Source organism: Microcaecilia unicolor, chromosome 6, assembly GCF_901765095.1.
Source record: "Microcaecilia unicolor chromosome 6, aMicUni1.1, whole genome shotgun sequence".
Taxonomy (NCBI): Eukaryota; Metazoa; Chordata; class Amphibia; order Gymnophiona; family Siphonopidae; genus Microcaecilia; species Microcaecilia unicolor.
Genome location: NC_044036.1, coordinates 163,597,866 through 163,622,974, shown reverse-complemented (window position 1 = coordinate 163,622,974; position 25,109 = coordinate 163,597,866). Strand labels below are relative to the sequence as shown.

The 25,109-nt window shown below is 40.5% G+C and overlaps 1 protein-coding gene across 1 annotated transcript in view; it reads right to left on the bottom strand.

Annotated features, from left to right (window-relative positions):
- Positions 1–25,109, bottom strand: part of PHF2 (PHD finger protein 2) — a 289,360-nt gene that overhangs the window by 68,799 nt on the left and 195,452 nt on the right. Inside the window, exons 18-21 of the mRNA XM_030206771.1 lie at positions 12,710–12,966; positions 6,631–6,726; positions 3,892–4,001; positions 994–1,258 (exon numbers count right to left, since the gene is read on the bottom strand). Coding sequence (XP_030062631.1) covers positions 994–1,258; positions 3,892–4,001; positions 6,631–6,726; positions 12,710–12,966 — 728 coding nt within the window. The remainder of the gene's footprint in view (positions 1–993; positions 1,259–3,891; positions 4,002–6,630; positions 6,727–12,709; positions 12,967–25,109) is intronic.

Genomic DNA, 25,109 nt, shown 5'->3' with positions numbered 1-25,109 from the left:
CCAAGCAGTTGTTCAGTATAGTAAACAGCCAACTGCAACCCCCCATAACCCCCCATGAGAAAGGAAGCAGGATGACAGAAATCTAATATATGGTCATTCTGCAAAACTATCAATATCCTCTCTTTCTAAGATTTTGACAAGAGAGAAAATTTCAATTTAGATCCTACAACTGTCAGTTAAGGACCACATTACAGAATACCATTTTCAGAAGCTACAGTTAGTTAGTAGTCAAGTCTGAAGGTGCAGGTGGTTGTTTGTGTAGACCAACAGTTTTCTGACCCAGACACGTGTGTTTTTTACATGTGATTTTTTAGGGTAACTGAAACATAGCTTAACATTTCTATCAGCTGCATCCTTTACTCTGCACATCCTCTAAAGAATCACTGAAGTCAAACAGTAATTCTACGTCAAGTGATTCACAAATAACCTCTTAAAGGAACAGCTATCCTTTTTAGAAATGTAGAAAGTCTTCCACTAAAATTCTCAGATTCAAGGACACTGTCAAGCACAACCTTAAAATCTGCAAAGTAGACCTCAACAGTTGGGAGAACATGGCCTTGGCCAGGGTCAGATGGCAGCAACTTTGTCACTTGACCACCTAAAACCTTGCTACCAAGTGAACAGAAGCACAAAGGGAAAGAATGAGTTAAGAGGCCAATTCCGCAAGTTCTTCAACTGAAGGATTTTTCACCAGTGTCAACCTTTTGTGGTCTTACTTGTGGGCAAAGCCAAATCAATGCATAGGCAAACTACGCACATGCCTAGGGCCCAAACGTTTAGGGGGGTTGTATCAGATGTGCTGAGGATTTAGGAGCTTAGAATGGAAGTCTAAGTACATGTAAACAGCCTGTTAATATTCCATGAAGGAAGATAGGCGACTACTTCCCTTATAGAATATGTGCCCTCTGGCTGCTTATAGACAGGTGTACTTATTAAAGAATGACCCATTAGAGCATAGTTTTAGGAAGAAACAAGCTCAATGCTAAAGGTTACCTTTGGCAGCCGCGTTATTCTGTGACGATATGGAGGGTCTTCTCTGTGTGAGGAACACTCCTGGTGCCATGGCTTGAGACCCTCTGTTTATCTGGGCCACCCCAAATGTGCTTGCCCCTGCAGTGTATTCGTGGTCTGTTAGACTGCTACCATGAGACTCCAGCTTTGGGGTTTCAGGAGAACTGCTTTCCTGAGACAGTTTATTTGTGGCGTCCGGCGACAGCTTCTTTTTGGTATTCTTTTTCTTCTTGCTTTTTTGTTCCTCCTGTAAGGAAGCATGACGTTATAACTGCTCTTACAGAAACCAAATTCTACAATAGTTCTGCCAGTATATGGCCTATTTTTGCTCCGTAATTGTTTGATCTAGTGGTTTCCTCCTGGTCTTTTTCTGCTTCCAGCTTAGAGGGGAAGTTGTCAGCATGGGCTACCATTAAGATGGGTTATTTTACCACAAGTCTATTTTAGCAGAGTTTCATTGCATAAAATGGAACCAATGTTCTCTCTAATTTCTACTGGCTCATCTGCACATGAAAAACATTTTGTGGGCAGGTTTTCGGCCTCAGCATTACGTGTGTGGTATAGCCTAGGCTGATAATAAAGAGAGCCAGCAAAAATTTTGTGCACTCCCTTTTTCGAGTCGTGTGCACATGCACAGCTTAGAGGAAACACTGAGGGGCCATTTTAATAGGCAGTGGTAGGGTCCCACAGATTACCTACCATCACTGACCATTCTATATTCCCTGGCTCGTCTTCTGTGGTTGATTAATATAGGTACATAAGTATTGCCATACTGGGACAGACCAAAAGTCCATCAAGCCCAGCATGCTGTTTCCCACAGTGGCCAATCCAGGTCACAAATACCTGGCAAGATCCCCAAAAAAGTACAAAACATTTTATACTGCTTATCCCAGAAATAGTGGATTTTCCCCAAGTCCATTTAATAATGGTCTATGGACTTTTCCTTTAAGAAGCCGGCCAAACCTTTTTTTAAACTCCGCTAAGCTAACCGCCTTTACCACATTCTCTGGCAACGAAAATTCCAGAGTTTAATTACACGTTGAGTGAAGAAAACTTTTCTCCGATTCATTTTAAATTTACTACTTTGTAGCTTCATCACATGCCCCCTAGTCCTAGTATTTTTGGAAAGTGTAAACAGACACATCTACCCGTTCAACTCCACTCATTTTATAGACCATCGCCTTGTTCTCCCAAGCCCAAAAGCTGCCCAATTAGAATTTACCAGACATCATGCCTTTTTCTTTACTACTTTTTTTTATTGGAATTCTCTTCTGCTAACCATTCATCCTTCAAAAATTTCAAAGCCTGAATCTTTACCTTTAATGTTCCCTGATTCTCTATAGAAGGAATTGAATTCAGACTCGCGGCCTTTCATCCTCTCCCCTCCTTCCCATTCCCCCCTCTCCTTTTCCCTTTTGCCTTCTATGACCCTTCCTACTCACTGATTTATAGCTTATGCCTCCTTCTTGAGTGTGCATGATTTATTCTTTTCATATCTATATTGTACTTCTTTTCTGCCTATTTATGTAACCTTAGTTTTGTAAACCACTCAGGTCGAGCAGTATAGTAAATTCTAATAAACTATAAACTATTTAAATTATAGCATACTAGCACATACATGCATTCATGCTACATATGTGCCTAACTGCTAAAATCTATAACTATTTTCGCATATCTCTGATTGCATATAGACTGTAGATAGTCATACACAAGGGCGGAGTCTGTCTGAAGCATGGGTGGGATGCAAAGTTACACACATAAAATAAGTTATGTGTGTTATCTCTGAAACATAGGTGCACACACACCAGTTACACGGCCAGTGTAAATGCTCGCAATGAAGTACATATATGCATATGTACCTGTTTGGCCAGTTTAAACTTAACCAGCTAGTGCTGAATATTGACTTGGCTGGTTAACTGGCCAAAAATAAACAAGATATTCAAAAAAATCAGAAATGGCCCAGCATTGAATATCCGGCCTCAGCGCTGACTGCAACAGGCAGCCCGGCAAACTCCCGTGGTCTGAATGTCGGCCCTTGTGAATGTACAGTTAGTAGAAAAAGAATCAAACATAACCCACTGAATATAGGAGGCAGCATATTTACTACTAATCACTTCTATAGCGCTACAAGGCATACGCAGCGCTGTACACCATATACAAAAAGACAGTCTCTACTCAAAAAGCTCACAATCTAAATAGGACAGGCAAACAGACAGAACAACTAAGAGGTAAGGGAATTAAAGAGGTGGGATAAAAGGGGTACAGGACAAGTGAGTAGTGGTTAAGAGTCAAAAGCAGCGCCAACGAGGTGGGCCTTTAGCCTGGATTTGAAAACAACCAAAGACGAGGCTAGACGTACAGGCTCAGGAAGTCTATTCCAGGCGTGAGGTGCATCGAGATAAACGGAACAGAGTCTGGAATTAGCAGTAGAGGAGAATGGGACACACAAGAGAGATTTATCCACAGAACGGAGTACCCGAGGTGGGGGCATAGGGAGAGACAAGAGTGGAGAGGTACTGGGGAGCAGTAGAATGAATGCACTTATAGGTCAGTAAGAGAAGTTTGAATTGAATGCGGAAACGGATAGGGAGCCAGTGAAGTGACTTGAGGAGAGTGCTAATGTGAGCATAGCGACTCTGGTGGAAAATGAGTCGCGCAGCAGAGTTTTGGACTGATTGAAGAGGAGAGAGATGGCTAAGTGGGTGGCCGGTGAGAAGCAGGTTGCAATAATCTAGGCGAGAGGTGATAAGAGTGTGGATAAGGGTTCTGGGTAGAGTGCTCAGAGAGGAGGGGATGGATTTTGCTGATGTTATAGAGAAAGAAACGACAGGTTTTGGCAATCTGCTGAATGTGAGCAGAAAAGGTATATGAGAGTCTCACCTGTTGGGATAATTTAGCAGCAGCTGCTGCCAGTCCAGTTTCAATGGAGGCAACTCTTGTCCCCTCTCTAATGGGTCGGTCCTGCCGAGGAACTGATGGACCAACTCTTGCTACATATATTCAGTAAAAAAACAAAAATTGTTACAAATGAGCAACAGGTAAAATACTTCTGCCATAAATACAACTACCCCATCATCTCCTCACTTCACTCACCCCCTCCCACCACCACCACCATGTCTTGCCTTCATCATTCTTGATTCCCTCCCGCATATTTCAAACACATGATTTCTAACATGACTGTCTGAGTTGAAAATCTAACTACTAACTAGTCCCAACTCTGTTCAGTCCTTGAAAGTTTACTCATTTAGGGGGAAGTTATCAACCTGGGCTACCATTAAGACTAGTTATTTTATTAGTAACTCGTGCTATATTAGCAAGGTCCCATTTTATGCAAAGAAACCTAGCTACTAATAACTGGAGTTAACAGTAAAACAGCATATCTTAATGGTAGCCCATGTTGATAACTTCCACCCTTAGGGGTAATCTTAAGAAGAACTGGATAAGTGCAGATTCCATGGGTATTTTTCAATGATAGACCTTGCGCTAATTTTCAAATTGACAATATCCATGTACCTGCATGAAGAAAAAGTATCTAAATACATTTATACTTAAGTTGTATTTGTATTGTAATTGTACCCACACAACTAAAAAATAAAAATTCGTTGGCTTTTTAAAAACCATTTATATCCCTTAATATCAAACAGAAAAACAAAAAAAAAAAACACATGCTAGCACCCGTTTCATTTGTTTCGGAAACGGGCCTTTTTTACTAGTACACTCATATTTTAGAAATTGAAAAGTACGCACACATTTCCAAACCTGACCTCAACCCTGCCCCCAGGAATACCATCCCCTACTGTGAATAAAAATACGTTTGCAGTGAACCTACATATGCAATTTACCCAAACACAGAAGGGCAGTTTTCTAAGTGCCTGTTATTGTGGGTAAACTTAAAGCACTGTTTTATTCCTCGAGAAATGGCTTTTAAAATTGCCCTTCCAATTTTGAGCTCAAATCTAAAATGAGCTTTGCGCAGAAAGGAATATAGGGGTAACTTTACCAAGCTGTGGGAAAAAGGGCCCTGCGCTGGTGGCACGGCCGTTTTTCCCGCATGCCAGGGCCCTTTTTACCACAGCGCGTAAGAAAAACCCCAAGCACACATGGCCATGCAGTAAGAGAACTCTTACCGCATGGCCAAGCGACAGGGAGCCCTTATTGCTACCCACTGAGATGGCGATAAGGGCTCCCGCGCTAACCCGGTGGTAACTGGGCAGTGTACGGCGATGCCCAATTACTGCCGGTTTATTGCCATGCAAGCCATTTCCGGGAGTTTTCTTTTTTTCCCCTGGAAATGGCACATGCTCAGGGCGGGACTATCGCCAACGGATGCGTTGGCCCAGCAGTAGTCCCGAAAGAGCAAGCAGTAAGCCCGCGTTGGGCTTATTGCCGGCTCTGTAAAAGGGCCTCATAGATTTCTAACAAAAAAATATTCCTTCAGAATGTGAGCGATACTGCATGCCAGGAGCAATTTGTTCCCTCACAGAGATCATTCTACCCCTGATCACCCCTCATGGACCACAGAAAATCTTTGCAGTCAAGCCTAGTCTGGTTCAGGCTCTTCCAGCAAATAAAGAGGTCCTTTTGCCAAGCTGAAGGAAAAAAAAAGGGCCATTTTTCCTGAGCGCCAGGGTCCTTTTTATTGCAGTGGGTAAAAAAGCCCCCAGCACACAAGGCCATGTGGTAAGAAAACTCTTAAAGCATGGTCATGTGGCAGGGAGCCCTTACTGACACACTGAGGTGGCAATAAGGGCACGCAAGCCATTTCCGGGGGGGGGGAGGGTCTTTTTCCTCTGGAAATGGCACGCACTCGGGAAGGACTACCGTCAGCTGCCGCGTTGGCACAGCGGTAGTCCTGGAAGAGTAAATGGTAAGCCCACGTTGATCTTACCGCCGTTCTGTAAAAGGGTCCCAAACCTTTTCATATGCAATAGGCTAAAAGCTTCGGAAAGGTCTGCTAGCAAATATATGTCTCATGATGTAAAGGGGAGTCCTAGCCTTCTAAACTATTTTGTATCTGAAGCATTGGTAAAACGTAGCAAATGAAAACGAAAAACATGCTTTCTTTGTTATGAAACCCTGATAGACTGTTTTATTTTTCACTAACAATTAGACTGAAGAATAAAATTCAAAGGTTTCCATAAAAATAAGGGATCTGTTGGTATTGCCCAAGCATTGACCACAAAAGGGTTTTGTTGATATTGAAAGAAATGTGATTGCTGAAAATATAAAATTTCCAAGGAGATTCAAACCTTGGACACAGCTGATATAAAGTCACATACTAGGGCTCCACAGTGAAGGTGGCGGTCTCCATAAAAGGCAGATGCAAAAATTGAAATGCAACATTCTATCTAGGGGTGCAAAGATAAGAGATGTAATAATACTTTCCCATGAATATGATCAGTGCCAAAAATTTTACAAACTTCAAGTCCTTTGAATTTTCAAAATAATATTAATAATGGTAATAAAATATGTTAAACTTGGAAACCTGTCCACTCTTCTCCCGCCCCCCGCCCTTTAAAAAAATGTTAGCTAGTAGAAGCAAGACCTGATGTTTTTCATGTAAGTGTGGGTACGGTGACTACTACATGTAGCTGAACCCCATAAATGTTGTGGACTTACCCGTCGGACTGTAGGGAGCATCATCTGAGCTTTTTCTCTTTTTGGACCGTGATTTGAATACTGGATTATCTTCATCTGATTCTAGGGATGGATAAACTAGACAAACAGAAAAACAAATACTACTTTAACCTACTTGTTCAAACAGACAGGGTTGATGTAAGGCAGAAATGTGCCAAGCATTTACTCATTTGGGTCTATTCTTTTGAGAATATTTCTGAATTTACTTTCTCTTTATCAAATACAACTTTATACGTTGAACAAACCAAAGAAGTTTGCTGAAAATTAGGGTCATGATCCTTATAAAAGCAACTTCATATACCAAGGTCATGCTCCCTGCCCAAGAGAAGAAGATGTTGGAAGCACGGAGGGGCATGGCAGGCAGGTAGCTTGGGTCCAGCTTGCTAATGTGCAGGAGAAAGTACTGATGGAAGAGATAGGGATGTGGAAGAGGGAAGGATGAAGGAAGAGAGAACAAGGGGAGGAGAAGGGGTAGAGAAAGGAGCTGGGTGGGAGTGAAGGAGGGAAAAATGTGAGAAAGAGACTGAGGAGAAGGGATGCAAGAGGCTATCAGCAGGAAGGGAGAGGGTTATTATATTACTCACCTGCTCATGCGCTCCCCACCTACTCGCACACCTGATCTAGTCTCACATTTACATACATCTCACCCACTTGCTTGCTCATATACACCCCTCACCCACTGCCACAACCACCAACTACTCACTTGTACACACTGAAGTTTTGTTATACTCATGGCGAAAAGCACACCTATGTGCAATGTTTCTAGAAGGCACTTTACAACTTGTTTTGTTTCATTTTAAGAAAGAAAAACACTAGAGACTGAAACAGAAACAAGCAAGAGAGCTCAACAGATTGAGCTATCGAGAATATCTGGTGCATGTCTGCCTGACACCATCTGCTAGTATGATAATATAGACTAGTGGAAATGGCTTTCCGACACGTGTGAACATGTTAAAAATGGCACATCAACCTCATCCTCCTTTGCATACTTAATAGCCTTTAAAGTGGCACTGTGAGCACTTATCTACTTTTTTCACTACAGAGGAAAATACAATTTAAAAAAAAATGTACATTTCATTTTGGGCACAGTTTCTGTACCTTAAATCAACATTGGGCTTTCACCTAGAGTAACTGTATAATTCAGCCGCTGAACTGTAAATCTGCTGTCCAGATACAGCACCAATCAATTTTTTTGAATCAAGAATGTCTGCACCCACAGAGCACCACTGTTCCCTCTAAGCTGAGCGGGAGTCCTCCAACTGCATTGCTACCAGTAGAGGGTGGTGTTTCAATATTGTGTTTTCAATTGTCGAGGACAGGAAGATTAGGGTTACCATATTTTGTCCCCTAAAAAGGAGGACACATGCCCCGCCCAACCACGCCCACCCCTTTCCCCACCCTCTTTCCTGCCCGGAGCGCTGCCCTGCATGCATCCTTCCTGTTGGTGATCTCGGCACCGATTCAAAATGGCCGCCGGGCAGGAAAGAGGGTGGGGAAAGGGGTGGGCGTGGTTGGGCGGGGCATGTGTCCTCCTTTTTAGGGAAGAGGTCATTAGACCACCAGGGCAGTAGTAACTGAGGGGAGGCTAGCAATCTGCCCGTTTGTCCGGATTTCTGGACAAACAGGCAGGCTGGTGGGCGGGGGGCCGTAGGATGGCACGGCCTGCCCATCAACCTGCCCGTTTGTCCAGAAATCCGGACAAACGGGCAGATTGGCAAAGCCCGCCAGGTTGCCCAGACATGTCTTCAAAAAGAGGACATGTCCAGGTAAAACCAGACATATGGTAACCCTAAAGAAGATTCCATGGAGTCCTGCAGAGATTGCCTGTCCCTATCAAATGTAATAGGGAAACAGTACCTCCCACTGGCAGGACTGTAGGTGGAGGACTTCCACCGTCTTACAGAAAGGGTTCTCAACCCAGTCCTCGGGACATCACTAGCCAGTCAGGGTTTCAGGATACCCACAATGAATAAGCATGAGATAGATTTGCATGCCCCACCTCCATTGTAGGCAGATCTATCTCATACATATTCATTGTGGGTATCCTGAAAACTTGACTGGCTAAGGAGTCCTTTTCACTAAGGTGCGCCGAAAATTGGCCTGCGCTGGTGTAGACGCGTGTATTGGACGTGCGCAGGTCCATTTTTCAGATGAAAATGCACTTGAGAAAAAATTAAAATTGGCACGCATCCTATTTTGGGCCTGAGACCTCACCGCCACCCACTGACCTAGCGGTAAAGTCTCACTCGTTAACCGGGTGGTAATTGTCAGCACGCATACAATGCTGATTACCACCCGGTTAGAGCTGTGCACCAGAAATTTTCCAGGGCGCATAGTGGGCGTGCGTAGAAAATGAAATTACTGCCGGGCCACGTGGTAGCCGGGCGGCAGTTCAAAATTGACATGCGTAGGACCCGCGTACGTGCCTACACGGCTTAGTATAACGACCCCTAAGTGTGTCCCAAAGACTGGCTTAAAGGGAATAGTGCTGAGAATCCATTATATGACACACAGCACAAGCATATAATTTACTTGAATAGCTAATTTAACCTTCTCTGTATCTACTATATCATACAAACAGCATAATATCTACAACTTCACTTTCATACGATTTCTATTTAATCTTGCCTAAATGCCTCTGGGCAATCTACAAACCTTTTCACACATTAAAATATCACAGTCTATTTAAAACAAACTTCACAGCACTTACTGTATTTGTGACACTGAAAAAGCAAAGATGACACTTAGCGGGTGGAAGCAAGAGGAAAGACTGAGATCAAGTAGAATTTGATGAATAATTGCAGACACAGAAAATGAGCCACCGAGATGAGATTTGGGACCATGTTTATTAAGCTGCACTAAGGGTACGCTAGCGTTTTTAGTGTTCGCTAAACGCTAAAGACATCCATATATTCCTATGGGTGTCTCTAACTTTCGTAAACAGGGCCCTTAGAGTCTTTTTCAATCATCATATTTATCTGTTGGTCTCAAATGGGGAATTTTTTTTTTTTTACTATAACAATAAACAAGAGGGTGTGGATTAACAAAATGATACAGTAAAATCACACACACTAGAAATCCACTCAGTGAAAAATAACCACTATAATTTTTTTTTTTTAACAAAAAAGGAAGGAAAAGCCTCAAAGAGTTCAAAATCTAAAAAAGATTTAAAGAGCTGAAAGGAACTGAACAATCTTACTCTTTCATCACTGGCAAAAACCTTCCAAAAGAACTTATCATGGTGCTTCTCATTATATTCTTTATATATTATTTCTCACTGTATTATTTTCTGACAATTTGTGTCCATATCTAGGTAAGGCACCCGGAAAAACAGCACTTATCCTTAAGAAACAGAGCCCAGCCGTTACTTTTCAGGCAATACACATGCCCTCGGGCCAACGATGGCCAGCGTTTCGCTTAGCTGCTTCAGGGTCCCAGGACTGCCACAGAAGACTGAGTATTAAGCCTAAGACACTTTGCCATCTGGGATTTTGAGCTCTTTGAGGCTTTTCCTTCTTTTTTTGTTAAAAAAATGTATATTGGTTATTTTTCACTGAGTGGATTTCTAGTGTGTGATTTTACTGTATCGAATTGTTTTTTTTTATTCATATACAGATGATATGCACCTAATGTCTATGGCTTTAACACTATTGCAGAAAAAGTGGGAGAGCAACCAAGGATACCAGAAACTGGAGGATGTTCGATAATAAACAGTTTTATTGATAATTTAAAGACTCGACACAACGTCGTGTTTCGGCCATCAGGCCTGCATCAGGAGTCTCTGGGACAAAATATTGCAAAATAACGTTGAGGATAATCCTTCAGACGTAACGTTGTAGTCTTTAAAAAGACTATATTTAGGAAAAAGTTACCATCAGATGCGCTGCGTGCGCTGTTCGTAATGCAGTTTGAGTTCTCCGCTTTTCTGGCGGATTTTCTCCCCTATGGCTTTAACACTATCATGTATTTTACCATCATGTAACCAAAACTTCTGCTAAAACAAATGTATACTCTTTTCTATTTCTAATATTATGTATTTCACCATCATGTACCCAAAACTCACTGTAAAACCAAATGTACAATCTTTTCTATTTCCAGTATCCACGATGAATTGTAAGCCACATTGAGCCTGCAAAAAGGTGGGATAATGTGGGATACAAATGTAATAATAATAATATTTTGGTAGTACCAGGTTTTTTCTGGAAGGGGGTTATCAATATGGGCTACCATTATGATGTGTTTACCACTAATTCATTCTCTTTTAGAACAAGTCCCATTTTATGCAATAAGACCTTTCTACTAAATACCCGGGATAACAGTAGCCCACAATGATAACATCCCCCTTAGTCTCCCTGAATTCTAGTTATACTTTATTAAGGGATCCTTTCACAAAGCAGAGGTAGTGATTAGCGGCGTGTCAAATGCAAAAAAAAGTCCATTGAATTCCTATAGGTTTTGTCACAATCGGTGTGCAGTAATCACCACCAGGGCATTGTAAGAGGAACCCTAAATGAGTGCTACTCAATAGTAGAAATTTGGATGCAGTATAAGCAGATAAAATTAAATCCAGAATAAACGAATTGGCTCTGGATCAGTAAAACTGAGAATTCCTTACCAAGACAATCCCCTGTGGCTGCACAAAAAAATATTGGGCATTGTTTTTGATTCCAAAATTATGATGGAAGATCAAGATAATGTAATTGTTAAAAAGATATACTATAAACTGACTTGAGGCTTATTCATCAGATACTCTTGTCAATAGTCGTATATTGGTCGTCAAGTCGTCAAGTCGCAGGAGGAATGTGAACGATTACAGGAGGACCTTGCGAGACTGGGAGAATGGGCGTGCAAGTGGCAGATGAAGTTCAATGTTGACAAGTGCAAAGTGATGCATGTGGGTAAGAGGAACCCGAATTATAGCTACGTCTTGCAAGGTTCCGCGTTAGGAGTTACGGATCAAGAAAGGGATCTGGGTGTCGTCGTCGATGATACGCTGAAACCTTCTGCTCAGTGTGCTGCTGCGGCTAGGAAAGCGAATAGAATGTTGGGTGTTATTAGGAAGGGTATGGAGTCCAGGTGTGCGGATGTTATAATGCCGTTGTATCGCTCCATGGTGCGACCGCACCTGGAGTATTGTGTTCAGTACTGGTCTCCGTATCTCAAAAAAGATATAGTAGAATTGGAAAAGGTACAGCGAAGGGCGACGAAAATGATAGTGGGGATGGGACGACTTTCCTATGAAGAGAGGCTGAGAAGGCTAGGGCTTTTCAGCTTGGAGAAGAGACGGCTGAGGGGAGATATGATAGAAGTGTATAAAATAATGAGTGGAATGGATCGGGTGGATGTGAAGCGACTGTTCACGCTATCCAAAAATACTAGGACTAGAGGGCATGAGTTGAAGCTACAGTGTGGTAAATTTAAAACGAATCGGAGAAAATTTTTCTTCACCCAACGTGTAATTAGACTCTGGAATTCGTTGCCGGAGAACGTGGTACGGGCGGTTAGCTTGACGGAGTTTAAAAAGGGGTTAGATAGATTCCTAAAGGACAAGTCCATAGACCGCTATTAAATGGACTTGGAAAAATTCCGCATTTTTAGGTATAACTTGTCTGGAATGTTTTTACGTTTAGGGAGCGTGCCAGGTGCCCTTGACCTGGATTGGCCACTGTCGGTGACAGGATGCTGGGCTAGATGGACCTTTGGTCTTTCCCAGTATGGCACTACTTATGTACTTATGTAGTCTACAGCAAATAGCTCAGGCTGTAATTGTAGCACAATTTGACTATCGCAACCTACTACTGGGACCCTTTTACTAAACTGTGGTAAAATTTGCAATTACTGCAGCTTAAAATGGGACTTTACCATGCAGTAGCTGCAAATTTAGGGAATTCATGTTTGTTTTTATGTGCATCACTCCAAAACTTTAAAAAAAATCCTGTATATACGTTCAGTGGACTACAGACAACTTATTCAAGAGACTTTGTGGATGAGCATTTTTGTTGAATACCCCTTTTGGATTTTTACATTGTACAACACAAGGATACAATATTACTAAACTTACCATAATCAGAATCCTTAAAACAAGCACCCAAGTTATCCTGATCTTCATAATAGTCATCAATATCAATGCTGTTTTTTGTGCTTTTCTTGGTCCCTCTTTTGCATGCTGACTTTTTGGCGTTTAGGGCTGAAAGGGAATTATTTTTAGCTTGGTTTGCATTCCAAGATGTTTGTAGGCATGAATCTGACGACTGGAGGTTTGCCATCGATAACATTCCCTGTATTGCTTCCTGTGTGCTAGGAGATGCAGGTGGTTGGCTAGAACAGAGAAAACATAGGAAATTTTACTAAGCATAACTTAACATGGTAATATATCAATTTTTTCAATTCAATATCTACAGACCGCTTATCCAACATTCCTATGTGGTTTAAACCACTGCAATCTAAAATCAGGCATGTATATTGAAATCATCACATAAAACATCATAGTAACAATAAAATCAATAAAACACCGTAAACAATCAAAATCATAATAATTACATCCAATATTATTACTTCCCATTAACATGCTGGAATAAGTAAGTTTTTAATTTCTTTGAAACATGAAATAATTCTGGTTCAACTGAATACCATTTGGTAGTAAGTACTAAGTTACTGGTGCCCTAATTTTAAAAACAAATTTCCTCATCATAACTTTCCTTGCATAGACTTAACCATAAAATTCTCTTTATTTAAATATACAATGCTGCTTTACTGGTAACCATTTAAATAAGACCTTTTAAGACTGGATTAATATTATATATCAAATTAACTGCATAGTGGTAGAGGGAAGAAACTCAGCTGGTGCAAGGTTGATAGACACTCTAGCTAAGCCTTCAATCTTAAACTGAAATTGAATCCCCCCCAAAACTAAGGAATTACTATTTACTTGTACCGGTGATGTCACATTGCTCAACTTTCTCATTATTTCAGGATTAAATATTTATTTTAGATAATAAAGGGGTTAATTTTCAAAGCACTTTGGGGTCCTTTTACAAAGGGGCGATAAAAAGTGGCCTGTGGTAGTGTGGGTGCGTCTTTTGGGCACTTGCTGGGCCATTTTTTTTACCGCGTCTGGGAAAAAGGTCTTTTTTAATGGGCCAGGAAATTGACCTGCGCAAAAATTATAATTAGCACGTGCTTAATTATGGTCTGAGCCCTTACTGACACCCATTGACTTAGTGGTAAGGGCTCACATGCTACCCACAAAGTAACCATGTATTGCGCACCAATGTGCGAATGCTGCCAATTACTGCCGGGAATGCTGCCAGTGGTAGAAAATAGAAAAATATTTTCTACTGTGGGATTTGGCATGTGCCAAAATTGGAATTACTGCTGGGCGCATGTGCTATCCCGACGGTAGTGCCGATTTGGCGAGTACTACCTGCACATTAGCCCTCCTACACCTTACACTCGAGAGCCAAGTTAACTCCATAATCAAGAAAATGTTCCACTCAATGTGAAAACTCAAATGCATGAAACCATTCTTCCTGAGGGCAACATTCCGCAACCTAATACAATCAATGGTACTAAGCCATGCAGACTACTGCAATGGAATTTATGCGGGATGCAAAGAGCAACTCATAAAGAAACTACAGACCGTTCAAAACATAGCAGCCAGGCTTATATTTGGAAAATCACGATTCGAAAGCGCCAAACCCCTCCAAGAAAAACTACATTGGCTCCCAACCAAAGAAAGTATAACTTTCAAAATCTGCACCCTGGTCCACAAAAATTATCTATGGCGAAGCCCCAGGATATATGACCGACCTTATAGACCTGCCAACCAGAAACACAATTGGACCATCACGAACATACTTTAATCTTCACTACCCTAGCTGCAAAGGCCTCAAGTACAAATCAATTTACGGATCCAGCTTCTCCTATATAAGCACGCAACTGTGGAATGCACTACCAAAAGCCATAGAAACAACGTACAATCACCTTAACTTCTGTAAATCACGAAATCACTAACGACCAACCAGTTCGAAAAGGCATACCCCACAGACCCAACTTAAGTGCCTGAACCCAGCAACACAACGAAACCAAAGCCCGTAATGAACACTATATAACTCTTCTTCTCTAGGATTCTCCTAATTTTCTAACACAATCTCTTTCGATAATCACATCACTCTGTATTTGTTTTCATCACCGGAGGTGGCTAACGCCTCATGGTACTATGTAAGCCACATTGAGCCTGCAAATAGGTGGGAAAATGTGGGGTACAAATGTAACAAATAAATAAAAGGGCCCCTCAGACTTACAAATGACCACAGGTTACTATAGAACTTTGTATGTCGAAGTGCTTTGCAAATACGCCTCCAAATGTCATTTCAAACACACACATCTCCTATGGAAAAATGTTTTTTTTTTCAAACTAAAGAAAACCCATTCGGTCTGCTCATTTTTTTGATCAAATATCATTACATATTCTGCTTTGTGCTCTTCTATTAGACAAGTTAGATTACTGTAATTCTTTGTTTCAAGGTCTTCGACAGTTAGACTTAAGGAGACTTCAGTTAACACAGAACACTGCCATAAACTTATATCAAAAAGATATAAGCACCATTCTCTCTAAGCTGAGCGGTAGTCATCCACTTACAGTCCTGCCAGTGGTGGGGGGGGTGGGGGGTTCTATTTCACGATCACATTTTCAACAGTTTGAGACAGACAAGCTGTGCAGGTCTCTGGTCTGTTTCTAGCAATTGAAAAAACAATATTGAAGCACCATCCTCTACAGGCTGCGATGCAGTTAGAGAACTTCCACTCAGCTTAGAGGGAACAGTGTTATATGCGACAATATCAGTATCTTATAATATAATCAAACAGTTCTTTGTAATGTAAATACAGAAGTAACTTAAAAAACTAGGAGGAAAAAGCCTCAATGAGCTCCAGGTATACTAGACTTCGGAGATAAGTCTCTTCATCATTGGCATAAAAAAACCTCCTATTGTAAAAAGCACTGGTACACATGCGACTGAGGAAGGAAAGCCACATGTCTACTGGCGCTTTTTGAGAATTTATGATCCATAGACCCTGAAGCAGCAAGGTGAAATGCTGGCCATCGTTGGTCGTGGGTCTTTACAAAGTGAGAAGGATGGTGACAATGGAGATTTTGAAAAAATTGATTAAAAATATATAGAATTGAAGCAGTGTTTTGCAAAAGGAAATTTTTAAGCCGATGATGAAAAGACTTAGCTTCGAAGGCTAGTATGCCTTGAGCTCTTTGAGGCTTTTTCCTTTTAATTTTTGAATACTTCCATATTTATATTGTTTATAGTTTTGTGTCACATTGTGAAAATTCTCTGTTGGATGTTATTGTGCAGAAAATAGAAGAAAGAAGAAGACATATGACTGTAGATAATGGCCAAATGCCCCATCCAGTCTGCCCATCCTCAATAACCACTAACTCCTCCTTTTCTTAACAGATCCCATGTGCTTGTCCCATGCTTTCTTAAATTCTGACACAATCCTTATCTCCACAACCTCCACCAAGAGGCCATTCCATGCATCTACCACGCTTTCCGTGAAAGAATATTTTCTTAGATTCCTCCTAAGCCTATTTCCTCTAAACTTCATCTTATGTCCTCTCATTCCAGAGTTTTCTTTCATTTGAAAAAAGCTCACCTCCTGTACATTAATGTCACTGAGGTATTTAAATGTCTCTATCATATATCCTCTCTCTTGCCTCTCTTCCAATGTATGCAGGTTGAGGTTCATAAGCCTGTCCCTATAAGTTTTATGACAGAGACCACTTACCAACTTTGTAGCTGCCCTCTGGACAGACTCCATCCTATTTATATCTTTCTGTAGGTGAATCACCATCATTGCACAAAATACTTTAAATGGGACCTCACCAGAGACTTACACAAGGGCACTATCACCTCTTTTTTCCTGCTGGTCATACCTCTCCTTTTGCACCCGAGAAACCTTCTGGCTTTGACCGTTGCCTTTGCTACCTGTTTGGCCACTTTAAGACACAATCACTCCCAATATAATCTACAGATTTACTGCTCTTTTTATTCAGGCTATTAATACCATGTACACCATCAAGACCTTTATGTTCCTGTCAACAAAAACTCCTAAGTCCCTTCTTTTCACCAAATACTAATTGATTCAACTTGTACCATTCATTTTAGTGTACTGGGTCCATTTGTGGAATTCTTTACTGTTGTATTTCTGGAATCATCCTATTAAAATTGTAAGAAAGTTTTGAAAAACTATTTGTTTGAAAACACTTTTGGGTTCTAATTATCATTCATTACTGCTAGACATACAGGCAAGTGCAAATTTCAGATCTAGTCATGCAGCTGAAGTCAATCAACTCTGCCTTCTTGCATTTTCTTCTATTAGTTTCATGTAACTTCTGATCTTATTTTATTGTCTTGATATTACAGCATCAATTTATAAACTGCTTAGATGTTACTTTTTGATAAGTGGTATAACAAACAATAAAGAACTGGAACTTTTGCCCACTTCAACTTTAAGGCCCCTAGCTCCTCCCACCCCCATAAAATTTTGATAATCACTTCAGTTTTTTCAATCTTGATTACTTTACATTGGGTATCTATTGCACATGGTCAAGGTTCAAGATTCTTATACTTCTGTTTAGAGCACTTGGCTATTGCTGCCATTGTCTCATATGTGTCTGTTGATTAATCAAGGTGGAAAGAGTGCTTTGCTTACAAAACCATCATTGTATTTGGCACAGACAGCAAAAATTTCTAATCGTACATACTCAGCTGCTGGCCTATGACTGTGGAATCGACCCTGACTCATATCAAAACTTTCCTTTTTGATGAAAGATTTTGGATTACATCATTCCCATCTAGACTGTGCTCAATTTATTAAGATGAAGGTGGAAATAGGGTTCAAACAATAATGTATAACATCTGTGCCATTGGAATCCACTAAAAATAGAGAGCCCAATATTCGTAAAAAAAAAAAAAAAAAGACAAGCTCTTAAATTAAAACACCTAGGCTACGTTTCTAAATTTGTCTCCTAGTTTCAGCACAACTTAAAAGTCTAAACCGTACGCTAAAAATGCACCTAAATGCTCCTAAACTTAAAATTAGTATTCATTTTGCCTAAATTTAGGAGCGATTCCTAGTGCTGAAGATCAGTGCTAAGCACCTACCCCTCTCATTCCATAACTTGGCGCCTACTATATATATACAATTTCCAAGAGAGATTTACATAAGAAAACTGACTATTTAACAAGTGTCTGCATTTCCTGTAGGTAAAAATATGCACTGATTGCTTTCTAAGTTAGGGCAGAATCAAGATCTATTGTCTTGCTTCGACTGAAGCTCCTCTTTGCTGCCCTTCTAAACAACCACCTAAATTGCATAGCGGCAAAGCTGACCCTGGGGACAAATATGGAGGGTTTTATCTTTACAGCTTATCAATTTTAAAAGACATGCGTTGAGGCTTTTTCAAAAGATGTCCAAGTCAGAATAGGTACTAAGGGCCAAATTCTATAAATGGCGTCTTAAAAGTCAGTGCTGAAAAGCCATGCAGTTAGCATGATTCTATAAACTATGCCTAAAGTTATGTGTAGTTTACAGAACAGGCCTATGCACCGTTCTTGTGACTAAAATTTAGGTGCATGCATTTAGGCCACCTACAACGAGACCTAAATACCTGCGCCTAAGTTAGGCACAGATCGGGTGTATTCCATAATAGTGCACATAGTTTTTTGAAATGCCCATGACCCGCCCATTCCACGCCCCCTTTTCAACTGGGCACATTAACATTTACATGCACCGCATTCTACAATATACCTAGAAAGGTGTGCGTGTAAATTCTAATTAAAGCCAATTAGTGACTTAATTGGTTAAGTACAATTATCGGCACTTATTGGCTTGTTAATCAATTAAGTTGTGTGTGCAATTTGGCCACGCAGCCAAATTAGCACGCACAACTTAATCGCCATATATAGAATTTGGGGGTAAACTTATTATGAACAAGCTTCACTTTAAGCAAAGTTATTTTATGTGACAAAAGAAAACATTCATGGCTAGATTTACCAAAGTGTGTTACCATATTAGTGCAGGCTAACACAGATAGCACATGCTGTTAGCAAGGATGTCCCAGCGCATAAAATGGGATCCATAGTAAATAACACATTAATCCTTGTTAGCTAACACAGTAGTAAATTTTGCCCTCAATGTATTATAAGAAACTCCAATACAAATTCAATAATAATATAACGTCTTGGATTATTATGTGCACAGCATTATCTAACTGACCATTACTCTTATGCACTAATAGGTAGAAGCATTTGGTCATAGTGAATCTGACTTATCAAAAGGTTTTCGCCCATTTATCTCCAATAGGAAAAAAAAACCAAATTATTATTGTTGAGTTCCATGGAATTTCTCTAGGAAATCAGAGCTGCAAATCCAAAATTCAAAACCGTTTCAGTAGCCTTCAGGTTGACGTATCTTGCATCAGATGTGGTGACCAGAATTATACGTTTCCAACTGTAGACAGGATAGCATTTCTCCATTGCTACAATCTTCTTTTATTTCCAACAGGCAGAATTTGTTTTGATACATCGTAGCATCCCATTTACTTGTTTCAAAGATCCATATCTTTTCTCTCATTTCAGGTTACTGAAGATAACCACATCGGGATTGTTTTGATCAACAATTACTTTGAAGTGCCTTCTATTCACAGTCTGCCCTCCGGTGTTCTTTCTCAGATGAATCAGACTGCACTTACCAACAATGAATTTCATTTAAGGAGCTTAACTTCATTCACTGACAGTGAAAGCCATTTACCAAGACAATCATTTGTTTATTTATTTATTTATTGCATTTCTTATACTGCCTTTCAATGCAACATCAAGATGGTTTACAATAATTCAGAAAAAAAATAGTAAAACTTTCAAAATGTATTCACTATACAAAAATTATAGACATAAAAGCAAATAAAGAGGGGAATGTGAATTGCACAATAAAACCCAAATAGACTAACACATATCCAGAACACATCAGGATGATTAAAAACAACACAAATCTTAAGAAAAAAATCTAAACCAATAAATATAATTAAATAAAATAAAATTAAGAACCAAAACAAGGTACTAAGTCCATCATCCATCCACAGCTCTAACCCGCAACATTAAAACATTGTTTGAATAACCATGTCTTAAGGCCCGCCTTAAATTAAATTTTCAAAACCTCAAATCCAAGTTCTGAGGAGAGAGAAATTCCACAGCAAGGGGCAGAACAACAAAAAGCAGTATAAGGAGAGCTATATAGCCATAACTTTGTAAATGAGGGAACCACCAGCAAGTTAAAATGAAAGGAGCACAATGCTCAAGAAGGCCGATACGGAAATCAAGACTACTACTAATCATTTCTATAGCGCTACTAGACATACGCAGTGCTGTACACATTATATGCAGGTACTTTCTCTGTTCCTAGAGGGCTCATAATCTAAGTTTTGGCACCTGGGGCAATGGAGGATTAAGTGACTTGCACAAGGTCACAAGGAGCTGCAGTGGGAATTGAAAGCAGTTCCCCAGGATCAAAGTCCACTGCACTAACCACTAGGCTACTCCTCCACTAGCAACATTCCATGTAGAAGCCTGCTCTTGCAGATCAGCAATGCGGCCGCGCAGGCTTCTGTTTCTGTGAGTCTGACGTCCTGCACATTTTACTAAGCCACGGTAAAAAGTGGCCTGCAGTAGTGTAGGCGTGTGTATTGGATGCGCGCTGGGCCAGTTTTTACCGCATGTACAAAAAATGGGGTTTTTTTTGAATGGGACAGGAAAATGGCCTGCAGTAAAAATGAAACCAGCGCGTGCCCAGAACCAGCCTTAACCCTTAATGCCACCCATTGATCTAGCGGTAAAGGCTCACACGCTACATCTGCGGTGACCGGTCGGCGCGTACCAAGTGCCGATTACCGCCGGAACCAACGCGCGTAGGAGGAAATAAATAAATAAATAATCCACACATTATGGGCACGTGTCAAATCTGAAACTACCGCCAGGAGGGCACACTGGCCTGGCCCTAGTCTCATCTGGCTGTAAGCTGCACGCGTGTAAAGCCTACCGTGGCTTAGTAAAATGGCCCCTGAATGAAGTAATGTGGAATTCCAATATAATAGGCCTGATAAGCTAACATTAATATCTTGAACTTTTAAGTGGGCCAGAAGTGGTAATCAATGCTGTTTCTATAGCAAGGAGGTAACATAAGAATTAGATTTAATTCCATAAAGCAAACAAATGTCTGTATTCTGTATAAACTATATCTTATTTAACTGAAAATGTGGACAGCTCACCAACAAAGAGATACAGTAATCCAGCCAGCAATCCACTTATGGATTTTTCCATCTATTTCTGCTTTTGTCCTTTCTTCTTATGGTAATATAGTAAATGGTGAATAAAGACCAGCATGGTCCATCAAGTCTGCCCAGAAAGGTAGCCAGGGTTAAACTTGCTGCTCTATGTGGGTTACCCCCTCCATGTTCTTTATCCCTTCAGTGGTCATGTGGTCAGTTTGGGCACCTTTTTGACACTTAGTCGTTATTGAACAGGTCTAGCCAAAAATGTCCTATATTTTTGCCCTGGACGTTTTTACAATGTGAAAGAAGAAAAGTTCCAGAATAATCAGACAAAGAGGAAGTCCATGCTTCTAAAAACTCTAGATCCTTTATTCTTCACTGAATAGTGAAGCAGATGTGTAATTTTCGTTCTACACAGCCATATGCATGTACATAAATGGTCTTTGCTCAGGTCTAAGCAAAAATGCATTAGCTGTTTAACAGAACAGCGGCTCAATACTCCCATTACTCACACAGCAAACTTCATCACTTTATTTTTTTATCATTTTATTTGGCAGCACCAGAAAGCTTTGCTATTTTTTATACTAAGACAAGACTATTATAACAAAATAAAAAATTTACAGCTCGTATTCTTGGCATCCCCTCCTACAGCCTCCTGCACACACAACTGTCTCAACTGAGGAACCCCAGAAAATCCTCAGTCAATAACTCAAGTTATTTATGAATACACGAAAGCTGCTATAGAATTATGGTAATTTGTCAGCGTGTGAATAAATATTAGGCAGCTGCTTAAGCGCTGAGTACGTACGTGACTGAAGATACCAACTTCAAAATATCACCTACATAGACTTATTGGCTTAAGTAATTTAATCTCTGTTCTAATTCATCTGGAAGATGTACTTTGACTGGCATTAATGACCACTACTAGTCAAAGTAGAAAAATACACACAAAAGTTACCAGCCCTAATTTTTCAGATCCATGAGATTTATTGTTGGAGTGATTGTCTGTTTTGATTGTTCCTTCACGTCCTGCTCCAAGTGGCCTTTAGTAACGTGTGCTAAGCAATTAGGACCTCTTTTACAAAGTCGTGCTGCCGATTCTCGGTGCAGCAAATGAGAGGAAGCCCATTCAATTCCTATGGGCTTCCTCTCATTTGCCACGCAGAAATCGCTAGTGCGGCTTTGTAAAACAAGCCCTTAGTGCGGGAATTAGCTGTCAGTGCATGGCTGCAGTAACCATTACTGCACTGGCGTAACAGTTAGCCTTTGAATTACAGCATACTGTCTGCTTAGCCTGTTAGAGTCGGGAAATAAGCATGAACTACACATTGATTAGTGCAATGGTTCTCAACCACTGTGTCAGGATACACTGGTGTGTTCTCCCAAGCGGTGGAACGTGTGTGGCAAAATATTCGGCACAGACAGCAAGCGTGCGAGTCCTTAGCAACCATCTGTAACTGCAAACTGGGGAAACCAGCCAGGTTCTTGATATCCCATAACTGGTCCCTTAATTCTGCTTCCCCACTATCCCCAATGATAACTGCTGCCACCAGCCTCAACTGAAAATGTTTTGGGTCTGCTGTCCATAGGTTCTGTTTGCTACATAGGTTCTCAGTATCATATTTGCAGGTTTTCATGTTTTTTTTTCACAGTATCTGGCAGTGGAGGGATTTTGTGTAGCTGTTACTGAGGTAATGCCAGAATTTGAATATACACTGTATCTGGGAAAAAAGTGAATCCCCTAAACATTTTGCAATAAACAACCTCAAACCTGCACCAAATTAATTAAAATTTTATAAGCACAAAGTGACATCTATTTGCGTAACCGATGCCAAATTACATAGGAATCCCTCGTCCCTCTTAAGAGATTTTTAATTTTAACAAACTGCTGTCACAAATATCAGTTTCTGACATGCCTTAGTGGGCCTTTTACAAAGCCGCGCTAGTGTTTTTAGCTCATGATAAAAATCAGCGTCCGCTAAACGCCGAGACGCCCATAGGAATATAATAGGTGTCAGCGCTTAGCATACGCTGATTTTTAGCGCAGCTTTGTATTTCAGCAGCTAAATATATGCGCATCCATTTACATCAACGAAAACGTAAATCCCTGCACATAGATTTAGGCGCACTAGGCCATATTCTATAACTAGACACCTAAATTTTGGAATGCCCATGAAATGCCCATAACTACGCCCCTTTTTGCCTGTACATGTTAGAAGTTCAGTGCACATCGTTACAGAATACGCTTAATGAGCTGTGCGCCTAAATTCCAATTAATGATCGTTATTGCTTGTTAAGTGCTGTTACCATCGTTCATTAGCTTATTAACCTTGTTAACTTATGCGCATTGTTATAGGATCAACACCGATTTTGGCACAGATCTCTAGGCGAACAATATAGGATCTGGGAGTGTGTAGACAAAACATGGCCATGTCAGGCTTTTAAGTTATTTATTATATGTGACAGCCCAGGATAGTGCAGCTAGACTCATATTCAGCAAGACAAAATATGAAAGTGCTAAGCCCCTACAAGAAAAACTACACTGGCTCCCACTTAACGCATCACGTTCAAAATTTGCTCTCTAGTCCACAAAATCATTCACAGAGATGCACCAGCCTACATGTCAGACCTGATAGACTTACCACCCAGGAATGCCAAAAGATCATCCCGCACATTCCTTGATCTGCACTTCCCTAACTGCAAAGGTCTAAAATACAAATTAATACACGCGTCAAACTTTACCTACTTAAGCACCCAGCTATGGAACACAGTGCCGCGCAACCTAAAAACGATCTACGAACTAACAAACTTCCGCAAACTACTGAAGACACATCTCTTTAACAAGGCTTACCACAAAGATCAACCAATGTGAATATACAAAACTACTCCACAGTCAGAACTGTCTTACAATATCTGCTTGTTATACTACTATCATGTTTTTTCATTATCATTTTGCCCAAGATCCTTCTGTAACACTAAATGTCTATTTTCTAATGTATTTCCACCACTCATGATGTATTGTAAGCCACATTGAGCCTGCAAAGAGGTAGGAAAATTTGGGATACAAATGCAATAAATAAATAAATGATTTTTTGGACCTTCTTCATTTGATCTGCACCACAGCAGCACAGATTCCTCCACTGCCCTGGGGGCTCCATGTTGGAATGTATTGTATTTTTACATGCATTGCCTGTCACCTATTATTTCTCTGTGATTACTCTGTGACCTCTGATGTGAATTACTTAGAGAGGTCACACAGCTATGCAACTTCCTGTGGGGGTCAGACACAGCAGATGCAGCACACATGCAGCACATGGAGCACATGGAGCTCATGATCTCTCCTAACCTGAGAGGATCTATGGTGGTGTGAGCATCCATTACCATCTAAGCACATGGAAGGAGCTGATAATACAAATGTATAGTAATATGTATATATAAGCCTGTCTGATTATAATCTAACTACAAACTGTGAGTAAACAGATGTTTTGTTACTTCAACTTTAAAGTGACTCAGCAGTGAATTATTCAGGGGTGAATGAGAGAGAGATGAAGAAAGAAATTAACATTTCTAAAGCTGAAGCTGTGTATACTAAAATCTGCTAATTATTTACTACAAATAATCCAACAAAAGGGTTATGGGCCCAGGGCCAGGAATTGAAAAAGAAGAGAAATATTACCAGGCAGAAAAAAGGCCACATTTTTCTCTTAAGTTTTAAAAGAAAGATTCAGTCTGTCTCTCTCTCCCCCCCACACAGCAGACAGAAGGCTAAGAAAATGGCTGAGGGAAGAAATTCACCATTTTTCTACTCTCTCAAGGTGCCTAAATTAACTGAATTTAATTATCAGCAGTGGGAACTAAGATTCATATGTCTCCTTCGAGCAAAAGGATTGAATATATGCTTAGACCAAGACAGAACAGCTGAAAATATGGCTGAATGGGACAATGCAAACTATTATGTGAAGTGCATGTTTCTAGAAGCTCTCTCAGAGAAACAAGCCATATTAGTGGAGGGAAAAGATACACCAAAGGACATTTTATATAAACTGAGAACTATGTATGCAACTACATATGCAAAGCAGCAACCAATTTGGCTGGCAGAGTTGAATGAAACCAAATTAAGGGA